The following is a 12,583-nucleotide window of genomic DNA, read 5'->3' as shown; positions in this document are numbered from 1 at the left end:
CTCCATCTTCCCCTTCCTCTCTCTGACTCTCTTAAAGTACTCTGACATGGATTAAGGCCCAATGCCAGGCTCATTTAGTCCACCGTTATATCAACTTACTCTCTTAGCACACTATCAAACCTTGATGAAACACCATCTGTTGTCCACAACCCCCTGCAGTTTTGGCTGAGAAGCAGAAAAGTTTAGATTACGCTAGCCAACACAAACAGAACAATGTTAATGTCCTGGGGAGTCGGATCCTGCCTTTACTGCATGGCAATCATTTCTGAAACGCGTTAGTGTCCTTCAGATACAACCTGTAGAAGTCACAACCCCATCAACGAGCCGGTCCAGACAAATCAGAGCAGCTTATTCATGCTGCAGCTCGTAGTAGGGTGAACAAAGGTTTGTATTTTCTAGACTTCTGTATCAGATCATCCCTGAGGGTCACAGAGATAAACATCTCTTGCATTGTAAGAGCAGAATCTCACTGCTGCTGTTACACGAAGCAGCGATGCCAACGAACCCAGCGCTCCGCGGTGGAGGGTTAGTGAGGTAATAAAGCTTCAGATAGGAGGTTGAGACTGAATGAACAGTTGCAACAGGTTACTATTGTTTTAATTTCTTTACAATACTTGGTATTTTTTCCAAGTTGGCATCTTTGTGATGTTTATTTTATGATAGACCAATCAAAATTTGGATATGAAAATAAAAACTGTCTATGAAACATCAAATTCTAAATAGCATTGTTATTTTTTTAAATATCCAAGTATGAATCATTCTTAGAGGTATATCTCTCTGTGCATTTTCTTTATATTATGCCTTTTTTTTCTGACTTTTTATTTAGTATTATTGGTAAACATTGAAATTATTCTAAATCTAGAAGAGTTGAGCCATGTGTGAAAATGCTGCAGACTAAGCAAGGCAAAATTTTAAAAGTTACAGTTTCAAACTAGCAACACATTTATATCGGGTCTTTTGCCATATTTACTGAACAGCCGACTGCAGGCTGGCTGGTATCAGCGATCAATAAGCATGTTTACTTGAAAACTGCAACAAATTTTAGCAGGTCCTCATTTTATTTTATTTTTTTACTTTATGAAAAACTAAATCTACATAAAGATACACTGCTCAAAAAAATAAAGGGAACACTTAAACAACACAATATAACTCCAAGTAAATCAAACTTCTGTGAAATCAAACTGTCCACTTAGGAAGCAACACTGATTGACAATCAATTTCACCTGCTGTTGTGCAAATGGAACTTTGTACAGAACAAAGTATTCAATGAGAATATTTCTTTCATTCAGATCTAGGATGTGTTATTTGAGTGTTCCCTTTATTTTTTTGAGCAGTGTATATAATAGGGAACATTTATATACCTTTAATAATCAATATATAATTTTGCTTTAGCAGCAGTCGGAAGAGTTGCTGATTTCCTGTTTCAATTAAAAGTTGCAGCAGCATGAAGCCGTGGCATTCCTACTCATATTCATACAGTTAAAATCCTTTACTGCCCCACGCCAAGTTGAGACATAACACAGCACTTAAAATTCAAGTTTTCATTTCAGGTTACAGTTGCACAAACTCACTAGGCTGCGGAGTCGTTGAGCTGATACTCCCGGGCCCGTGTGAAGCAGCTCTGGACGCCGCCGTCTTCCCACAGCCGCTGGATGACTTTGGACAGGTCTTCTGGCAGGCTGCCCTGCTCCTCTGCATCTGCAGACAGTGAAAACAGCTGGCGGGCATCATCCTGTGGAGAACATGCACATGAAAGGTGTCATTTGAAACTATTGGTGCCATCAAGGAAATGTAACAATATATACAGTTTTGTTGCAAATCCAAGATTTTTCAAGACAATGTATGAAGAAAGTAAATAGAGCAAATAATAGTTTATGCTAACAACATGTTCTCTTCATTGTGAATAATAATTATGCTTTCATTAATAGTCAACAATGGAAGCAGAAGAATACAGAAACAAAAACACAGAGTCTCTTGTTTACCCAAAATAAATCAGGTAACAGGAGGGATTGGCATTGTTATTTTGCCAATATATAAATTTGATGTTATGCTGGATATTAAGTGTGGTCTTAAATGTTTTAAAAATTGTTATTCTGAGCCGTTTATTGTTGTTGAAGGAGTTAAGACAGAAAAAAAAAATATTTAGACTATATTATCTGAAGTTTCCAATTAAAAGAAAGGAAAGAACAGATTAGTCATCAATCAGCATGAAACTGATAAATGGAAGTAATCTAAAATGTCATGAGTATTACTTCTGCAGCAAGTTTCTGTAACTATAATTAACACTCCGTTGTCTTGTTCTTTTTATGCCCACGCAAACAACTTTAAGGTCAACGTTTCCACAGCACCAACGAACTAAGCAGTTTATAAAACATTTACATTAATGCAGACATTAATCAGAACAGAACAGCAGCAGGAGGAGCTTTCTGATCAACAGTATGTAAAGGGCACCTGCTGCATCACCTTCATGATGCTACTGACCCTGTGCATTTTCACCTCAAGACAATGGCTCACATAGACCTTTAGTGTTTGCTGTGTAGGGCAGACTTCCATGTATTGGTTAACCATTATCCGGGCCTCAAAGCCATGTCAGCTGCAGCCCACAGGAGGTCCACTTGGCTAACATGCCACACAACGTGCACAGTGCAACAGTGAATAGATTTTATAATGGCACCAACTGTTCTTTGTGACAATCAAAAGGAAATTAAGAAGATGACCAAATGCTAACTTGTTCAACTATCCAACTACAGCGATTAACCACACCACTCTACAGTCATGATGAAGGTAATGATACAGGTGAACATGTGTAAAAAGAAGAAATACATCTTTTTAAAAAATCCTTATTTATTCTGGTATTTATAAATTAGAAACAACTTTAGAAATAACATCTTTCATAAAACTGTAGACGTTTAGGATGAGTTAATGCAAGACGATGAGGAAAAAACATATTGCGCCTGTTTATACTGTATGTAAACATCTGCTTTCTGCTGAACGTAAAGGAAAAAAAGAGATGAGTTTTCCCATTGCTGTAATTGTCTAAGTCTAAATATTTTTCCTATGAGCTGCCCCGCTGAGAGGTGGTTGTTTGTATTTTCCTCCAATAGATTTCTGCAGGCGGCCATTGTCAAAGTCTGTCCTGGTATTTTTTTCTCAAGAATAACTATTCCACCTCATTTAGGAGATCTGGATGGACTCTGCAGCGTCAGGCCCCATGGGGTAAATCTGATGAAAGCTAAGGGTTTAGATGTAACCAGCTGAGATTTTATCTCTGCATTTAAAGCATCTTCATTGCACAATCCTTATGCAAACATCCAGCAGGTTTAATATTAATGTTACAAGCTTTAAGATTTTATGACATCAAAGACCAAAATCTAGTCATTTTTATAGTCATGGTGTTATTACAGAAATGATTCTTAGTCATTGGGTGATTTCAAACCCCTACCGTTCTAGAACTGTCTTCATATTCAATCTTCAGGTTGCTCATGGCTTTGATGATGGCCATGATGGACTGGATTGTGTTGCTGTAGACGACTGCTCGGTACTGCTTACACTCTTCTTCTGAATACCCATCTTCGTGAATAATCCTGGAAAATAAAGCAAAGCATGAAACTGGAAAAATAATAGGCCTCAGTGAAGAAGTAAAAGCCAAGCTTTATAATAAGCTGTATTGAACGCAGCATATATTTTTCCCCTTTAATTAAATTAAATTATGGTTTGAAAAATCTGGCTAGCTGATGATCTGAAATATGCAAGTGTGACAAAAGGGTAAAAATATAGACATCTGGTAGGGAACAATACTTTTCACATCACTGTAAAAATCCACCAAAGGACACAAACAAATATTTACTCGTTTTCTGAGATTTTGGCCTGAGAAATAAAAAGGAAGACGTCAGTGTGACTGAAAAAACACGAGGCTAAATGAGAAGCTGCTCGGCTCGGAACCAAACAGAACCATCTCCCCCGGTGTGTCACGGCCAAGATGCTCAGTAGCTGTGTTGTGTACTGAATGGGATCTAATTAAAATTCAAGTGAGCTTGCAGTGAAATACTGTGAGCCCCAGCCAAAATTACTGAAAGCCCATGGTGTTTTTATCCTCATACAAACAATACAAATGATGTGTGAAGCATTTAAGGACCAATCTTGAGTGTCTGAAGATGATTTTTACTAATGTCCCTGAACATACAAATAAATCTCGTCTTTCTTTAGCTTTGTTCTAAGAATTAATGTCAAGCCAATTCAAATATTTGCAGACATCCTATTGTATAATTTCTATACAATAAAACAGTTTGTAATCTGCACTCAAACTCAGCAGAGGTAATAATATAGTAACATGCAAACTATGGCATACTTGTAGAGGACTTGCATGGTCCACAATTTCCAAAATGTCATATCAGAAAATATCTGAAAAGACCTTTATAAATGGTTTATAATTTATAATAAAAATATGCTAAAGTGCATGTTTAGGGTTGTTGTCCTGCCCAGATCTGAAGTGTTTTGCAGCCTCTGGATGAAGTCCTGCTTTTACCTCCAACCATCTTCCCATCAACTTCACCCAGCTTCCTCGTTCCTATGCAACCCCACGTCATTACGCTCCCTTCACCCCGTTCTACATGCTTGCTGTGTCAGCGACATTGGTTTGTGACAAACTGGTCTATTACAAAAAAAATCCCATTGACATAGATTGTGGTTGTAATGTGATGAAAAGGAAAATGTTCAAGACCTATGAATACTTTTCCAAGACACATCTGGAAGTCTCAAGTGAATTTTATTCTGTGATGTCGCTTTTTACCTTCAGCACAGCACATGTTTCTGGTGGTTTTACTTAGGAAATACAAAGAATTACTTTTCAAAATGTTACATTTATTCAACCACCCATAATAATATGCTGCTTCCAAAACAGTAGAGCTCTTGGAAAACATGGGTATCATTCCTTAAATTTTAGATCTTTTCCATGTAGATAGTCTCAAGGTTAAATCAATGTATATATAATTGCTAATACAATTAAAACAATAAGCTGGGATTAACGACGGGAGGAAAGGCAAAACAATGAGCAGCTACTCACTTCATCTGCTTCACAATGGTGCTCTTCCCCGACTCGCCAGCACCTGCACAAAGAACAAAAACAGGCAGAGGTTAAAAATATGCTCCTGTTAGCTGAGAAATGTAAACAGGCAGCCAGCACGTCTGTCGCACATCTGGACCCTCGTCTTAACCCCTCCGCCCCCCTTCCTCCTTGCAGCTTTGGCTTCAGCACATTTTGCTTCTGGGCAAGCCGTCTGTTCTTCCTCAGTCTGTACCCACGGATACTCTGCTTTCTCTAAAAGCTACTCGGCCGTCTACAACCCAAATTTAGATCACAATACTTAATTTCCCATGACTGCCATTCTAAACAATTGTAGGGACCACCTGTCATAGTGTTGGCTTTTTTCTTCTTTCCAGACAAGTTGCTTGATTTTGGATAACATTTTCATGGAAATGTCTTGCACTGTCAGGATATGGATTTTCTTTGCCTCTGCTGTGTTTATTCTAACAGCCTGAGGGAAAGAGAGAGAGCTCATCTGCCACAAGGAATCCTAACACTTCACACACACCCAGAGGTGCCTGTCTGTGCACTCTCCATTCGCACTAGCCCGGGGTGAAGCCTTTCTGGGATGACCCTCAAAACACACAACTATGCTGCATGCAGGCCTCACACACGAAATGAAGCCTCTGGGTGGAGATGAGCCAAGAAATTTTCCACAGACAGCTGTCAGCTCCCACTCTTTCAGGGAGTGGGAGTTCAGGCCGACTAATAAATCAGATAGCAGGCTACATTAAAACCGAGAAGAACATCTTGAAACGAAACAAATGAAAAGAAAGAAATGAAACAGTAAGAAAACTAATTTCTATCCAACCAAGTGACATTCTGTCTCTCATATATACAGTATGTATATGTCTTATTTACTCTCATCGTTATAACGTTCAAACACGTCTAAGACATTTACAAATGAGAATAATGGAGAATCCCTGCTATTAATCAGCCATTGTCAGTAAAAATATGATGAACTCAGAACCTATTTAGACCTTAAACCTGGTAAGCTGTTACATTTTAAATATGTATTTGAGCAGCTGGATGGACTTTCACTTTCATGTCAGTCAAGGGCAAGTTTTACAGATGTAATTTACAAACAGAAATTATAAGGCTCAGCGTGGCTAGAGGGCATATTATGATGAAAGAACCTTGCAGAACCTTGTATAAACTCAAAAAAACAAGTGAAAATGTGTATTAGGGGACAATATACTGCAAAAACAACAAAGACTGTTTAGAATGCAGTATTTGTTTGGGATCATATTCCAAGAGTCAGAAATTTACACTTCGCATGCCAATGCTATTTGTAGCTAACTGGAGCTTTGCTGCAGCAGACAGATGACAGTTCTATAGATGCTGAAGATGGTAGAAAGTCTAAAGCATCATCATAACCAGATGGAAAAAAAAGAGGGCCAAGAAAAATGGGGATTTCTTCCCACTCTCACATCACCATCACATGATTTAACAATAATATCAACATTAACATCATGCTCTAACATTGTACAGCCCTAGCTGCCTGTTATACATACATTGTGAAACAGAAACTATCAACATGTCTGTATCATGTCACAAGACAATAGTGATTGGACCAGGAGCCGCTTTTTAGCCCGGTGACAAGAGTAGGTCTGGGTTTTGGAGCCTAGAGAGTCTAAAGCCGCTGACAATCAGAGGTAATCTGCAACATTAATGAATTGTTTGTCTTACATAACAAATAAAAGGCTCTCCTGTTTATTGATCTTCTAAAACAACAAACCTCCAGGTATGTAAATGTCAGGACATACGGATTTTGCATTATGATTCACCTATGTATTTTTTGATGGTTCTTTACAAAAGAAGGAGGCTTGACAGCAGCCCCAAGCCTGAACTGTTGGCGGCATACTGCTGACATCAATGCGTTAATGTTACAAGGTCAATTTACAGGTTAGCTTACATTCCTAATTAAATCCGATTGGTCAAAGATTGTTCATGAGATTCAACTCACAAATCTCAACTCAGACTCATCTCGAGGCTTTAAACATGAATCTGAAGTAAAACTCAATTCCATACGTGGGACTTTACTCACCATCTCTGCTCTGCTCTTTCTATGGTCTCTGGTCAAATAAACTCTGGTGATATCAGACCATATTCAGAAGCAGCCAAAATAGCAACCCATATATTAGACTGAGCCTACTTCAGAAAACATTTCACGATTATAAACTCAAACTGATCACTAACAATTTTAAGCAAACACCCAAATTAGCTAAAAAAAGAAAAAAAAAAAAAAGTCAAAGGTATAGCCAAGATGTGTTAAAGACTTTAACACAGCGGTCTTTGACAAAAACAAGGAAAATCACAACTTGTCCAAACAGCACATAAAGGAAAACTGGAGTTTGGTGCAAAACAAATGCCTCTGCTTAGCAACAGGGCAACATGTAGGACAGTTGTGGCTGTTTCTGACTCATGGGGGAACATGGGAAAAAATAAAAATAAAATAAAAAAATAAGTCACAGTAGAGGAATGCCAGTGAAAGCTCCACAATAATTTCAGTGGTACAAGCTGAAACACATGCTTGTCCTTGACATTTCGAGACAGATATAGAAGAGCTAAATGCAGATCAGTTGCTCTGCAGAGGCATAGATATACAAGCAAGCACATTTCAGGTTCATTTATTGATGGGTTGACGTTGTGACTGGCAGAGACGACTCAGACAAACCAGGGTCAGGAGTCCAGCTGGTGGCAGGCATCAGCTATAGATGCTCCAGAGTTTCTGCTGGGGTTTTTATGTAACTACTACAGAGCTGATGGGGAGAATCACTCATTTAAATGTACAGGTGTCATGGGGATTCTGATTTTGTTTCATGTGCTTTATAGGAACAGAAATTAATACATCCACCTTTCTTGATAGCGGATGAGAAATCAGCTGCTTTGAGCTGCTGGGTAATGACATTTAATCAACATTATCCCAGGGGAAATCTGTTTTTCCTCCTGCTGTACAAAAACCGCTGTAAAGGAATGAATGCCAGGCAGCACAGCAAACATAAGACAGTCATTGTTTTATTGTGATGCTTCAGCTTTTACCTCCATGCGCATTTGGAGGGAGACAAAAAGCAAAATTACCCTCATTAAGAGCTTTTGCTGATGAAGACGGTGTCATGCTGGCAGAATGTTTCTGATTATCTTACGCTGAATACAGTCTTATTCAGAATGATCAAATTAAAATCTGGGGATCATGCTGTTTTAAATTAGTACTACCATCCTAATACGAATGTTATGTCATATGTTGGTATTTCAAGCATCTTGCAGCACAAAAAAAAATCTGTTTTAAAGTGCATGGCCTCTGTTCCAACAGTCAGTGGAGAAAGGATTACTGTGATAAAGGCTTGGTGAAGTAGGATGTAAAGTAATTAGAATCATTGAACCAGCAATAATGTATAACCAGGAAAAGGGATGAAATATTCAGTCTGCATCTTGGACTGGTCCGCCCCAAACAAAGTGCTGAGGAAGCATGTGTTGCTCCATCAGTGGCTGTATAAGTGCAATGAGCCACTTTTTAAAAGGTCACACAAAAACAAATGATGCATTAGAGTTTTATTACTCCGACAACCTCCCTACAGTCCAGCTGCATGCTTCTTGCTGCTTGCTAGTGTTTCAATGCAGACGTTATCCAATAACACATGCAAACAACGAGACCGAGTGTTTTCAATTGAGCCAGTTGAACTTGTATTGCCATGGGGAAAATGAAAAGTCACAAAAACTACAAAACAAACTCACCTTTCGGTGCCATTGGCTAATGATCTGAAAATGCACTGTTGACTAGCCTAGAAATACAGAATAAGTATGGGCTGCTTACTGATATCAAGGTATTACAAGATTTTAAAATGTTGCAGTTTCAAGACTGCTAATGTAAATTTATTCAACTAAGAAGTTTGTTTCTCAGGATATCACACAATAAATGTGAAACAATAATTAAAAAACAACAAAAAGACCAAACAGTTTCTTAAAAAGAGGGCATATAAAGTCAAATTATTTATTATTTTACACTTTAATGTAATGTTCATTGGCAACATAAGAAACAAAACCCTTCATATAATTTCTGACTAGCTGCTTAAAGCTAAATCTGCCAGCAGTGTAAATAATTTTGACCTTTACTCAAAAATGAGCAAACTCTAGTGTGTCTTTTCCAAGTCTTTTCAAAAACTGATCATAGCTCTTTAACTTCTGACAATAAATACTTTTATACAGCTTTAAAAAAAAGTTTTTAAAAAAAAGCAGCACATTGGAATTTGTACACCAAACTAAAGTTTTGGCATATTTGATATCCTACTTTTATGCTGCCAATAGAACAGTTGCATCATAATATACATTTTTGTAGCCAATCTTTGTGCTACTACCATAATACTGTGAATTTTGTTTCTTTACCCAAGGTTGTGATGTGAGAATCATATACCAGCTCATGCCAACACAATAATAATAGAAAAACAGAATATTTGACTGAATATTCGAATATTCAAATATTCAGTCCTCTTGAATATTTGAATTTCTTGTTTTCTGCAGAGAAGGCAGGTTAGAAGAGATGCTGAAGATGCGTCATCCTCTGCTTTATACAGGCCAGTGGCAAAGAACAGCAGAAGGTTTAAGTGTGCCAGGCAAGTTTTTTCTATAGGAATTCCTAATACGCCTGCAGCTTGTCGAGCTCTGCTGGTGAAACGAGATGAAATAGACAAGTTGGAACATGAATGAAAAAAGAATGAGGGCTGCTCATGTGTCAAGATTCAGAACGAACTTCTTATAACAATCCACTTATTTCTCTTTATGCAGTTCCTTATCATAAAGCCAGAACTTCCTAAGGCCTGAAATGTAAATTTTTGAAAGACCTTCCCTCAGTGGTGTTAAGGCTTTTTACTATGTGTGTGTGTGTGTGTGTGTGTGTGTGTGTGTGTGTGTGTCTGTGTGTGTGTGTGCGTGTGTGTGGAGGGATGTGCCTGTGTTAGGAGCAAGCACAGCCTGTTCTGGTGGGACTTAGAGCAAGACACAAAGGCAGCAGTGTGGGTCTCTGCTAGCTGAGAACACAAACCTGCTGTTGATGTTTGGGACTGGACTACTCCAATCAGCGCTCGAGCTCAGTAGTTATGCACACTGCTCCTCCGGCTTTCACCCAGCATGACAACTGTCTTAATAAGCCCCAGCCAAGATCTTTATATGGACAGGCAACAGAAAATGCTTTAGGGGAAATGACAAAATGAATTAAATCCAACAGCTGATTAGAAGATATGGAAATGGGTGTTGGCTTAATTATAATTTCTTGATTACCAGTTTGACTCCTTGGTCGGTCCGTACTCATTGTTGCCATTGTAACCAAAAGTTGTAATGGATGATGGGTGGGAGGTGTTCACCAGCACTACCATTACTGCTTAGGGCTCTAACTTAGTTATGCACCACAGCATCCGGATATAGAAGTTAGGACTAGTTCCTTTTTTTTTTGGATGTTTGCTCTGAGGCCACTGGTATGACCAGCTGGACTTAGAGACATTGTTCTGGAGAGGGTCAAAAACAACAACAAAAAAACTGTCTCTGATTTTCTGGTGTACAACCTGAGTGTGTAACTTCAGCTATAAAAAAGAAATCCCACTCTGTTAAGCTGGACAAACATTAGATGAGATTTTCACGAAGGCCAGCTTTTAAATTTTGTTTGCCATATGATGTCAAAATGTTTTTACTGGCAATGTTAACTAAAACAAGGAAAATAGCACAATGTTATTTCCTTTATTCATCCATCAATCTATAATGGAATTGAATGAATGTTAAATTCAATCAGAAACTCAATATTTGTGTCAAAATTAAAATGCCCATCATCACTTTTTTGTAATATTTTGCAATAGATGGGACATACTATTTATTGCTTTTTCAACAAGATGCAGGTATAAGTTGGTGCTAAAGCGATATCCTTTAATAAGTCAATTACAGAAATGTTCCTACATTGTGGATTTACAAACATAATTAGTTCCAACACAGAGTAATTACTTCACAGCATCTGAGCATGACAGACAGGAAGACTGATAAAAAATTAGAGCTGCTAAACAATTGGGTTCTAACCTTCTGCAACCCAGGAACATTTTAACACAATGCAGCTATCAACTTCAAGCCAAATTGTCTCAGAAGCAATACTTATAACTGCTAGATAAGTCCTACAGAGAGTTTGTTGCAAGTGTGGCTTCTAGAGATGAGTGAAGAATGGATTTTTCCATTTCCATTTTTTTTACGACAGTGGAGCAATTAAACTCTCAAGAGCTCAACACTGACAATAAGCTCAGACTTGTCAAAATATTTTATCCTTGACTCCTTTCAACCACAGAGAGGGAATTAAATGTTTATTTGGTACCAATGAGATTTCTTCTACGGATATGACCTTTGAGGAAACCAAGTATATTTTGCACGATATCTCACATGATGCACTTTGAACACTGCAAGAAGTGGCTCTGATATTCTGCATGCAAGTGAATTTCTGAATAATTTAACCATATTTTTAAGAGACTGAATACCACATCAATGTTAAGCATCTTAGGTATGAGAAGGGTTGGGATTAGAAAATCTGGTCAACTCCATACCAGACTTTTTAAACATACATGCATCAAAACTATGAATCATCACAATTTACGACCATAAACATTTCCCAAAGAAGAATACACTTTTCTGATTTGAATACAAGTCACATAAAGTTTAGGGAGATCCCTTTTGATGCGCTGACATCCTGCAATACCTTTTTCTCTGCTTTCTAACTACTGTCCTAAAAAAAGAAACTGAATTTGTCAAAGTCTGAATTGGCAAGTTAGACTGGAAATCTGCATCAGGAAAAGCTTGATCCGTGTGACTATTATTGAATGAACACTGATGTCTTTTATGCGAGATCACAGCCATCCTCGTGCCTGTTGCGTGCAACTTCACTGTCCATTTGGTAATCAAATTAATCTTCCGTCATTTCTCAGATGCTTCCTCTCACTATCATCCGCCACCTACACACCATCACTGAGTGGCATCGTGCCTCCTGCTCTTCTTGGCTACATGTTGAGAACTGTGCCATCCTGGATTCGAGACACATGTGCCACTTCCTATTCTCGGAGCCCGTGTGGGGAGGAAACGGCAGCAGCTTGCGCGTCCACATTGGTCCGAGTGAAAGACTAGGATGGAAAGAGTCGGTCTCATCCGACAGATGGCTGCAACGCCTTAGGCAAAGACCAAGTCTGGACAGCGTGGTGACAGCTGCTGCAAAAGCAGAGGGATCATAAGACCAATTTCACTTCCACTACATATACTGAGTGAATGTGACACCAGACTACAGATAGTTGCTTTATGACAATTCCTGTCTCTTAAAGGGAACAAGCCACGTGTTTCTCAGTATTTGTTTTCCATTTTAAGAATTAGAAAATACAAATCCCTTGTATTTTGCCTTCTGTTGGCTCTATCAAATGTATTATAGTTTTAATTACATTGATGGATTATTTATCAAATGTATTATTCAGTGCTAATAACATGCAGGTT

At 38.3% G+C, this 12,583-nt stretch overlaps 1 protein-coding gene across 1 annotated transcript in view; it reads right to left on the bottom strand.

Moving 5' to 3' along the window:
• Nucleotides 1-12,583, bottom strand: part of LOC114135550 (guanine nucleotide-binding protein G(i) subunit alpha-2-like) — a 52,470-nt gene that overhangs the window by 5,575 nt on the left and 34,312 nt on the right. Inside the window, exons 2-4 of the mRNA XM_028002924.1 lie at nt 5,063-5,105; nt 3,443-3,584; nt 1,572-1,732 (exon numbers count right to left, since the gene is read on the bottom strand). Of these exons, the coding sequence (XP_027858725.1) occupies nt 1,572-1,732; nt 3,443-3,584; nt 5,063-5,105 (346 nt within the window). The remainder of the gene's footprint in view (nt 1-1,571; nt 1,733-3,442; nt 3,585-5,062; nt 5,106-12,583) is intronic.

The sequence above is a fragment of the Xiphophorus couchianus genome, chromosome 20 (genome assembly GCF_001444195.1).
Source record: "Xiphophorus couchianus chromosome 20, X_couchianus-1.0, whole genome shotgun sequence".
NCBI classification, from domain to species: Eukaryota; Metazoa; Chordata; class Actinopteri; order Cyprinodontiformes; family Poeciliidae; genus Xiphophorus; species Xiphophorus couchianus.
The sequence above is the reverse complement of the archived record's forward strand: the minus strand, read 5'-3'. Positions and strand labels throughout refer to the sequence as shown.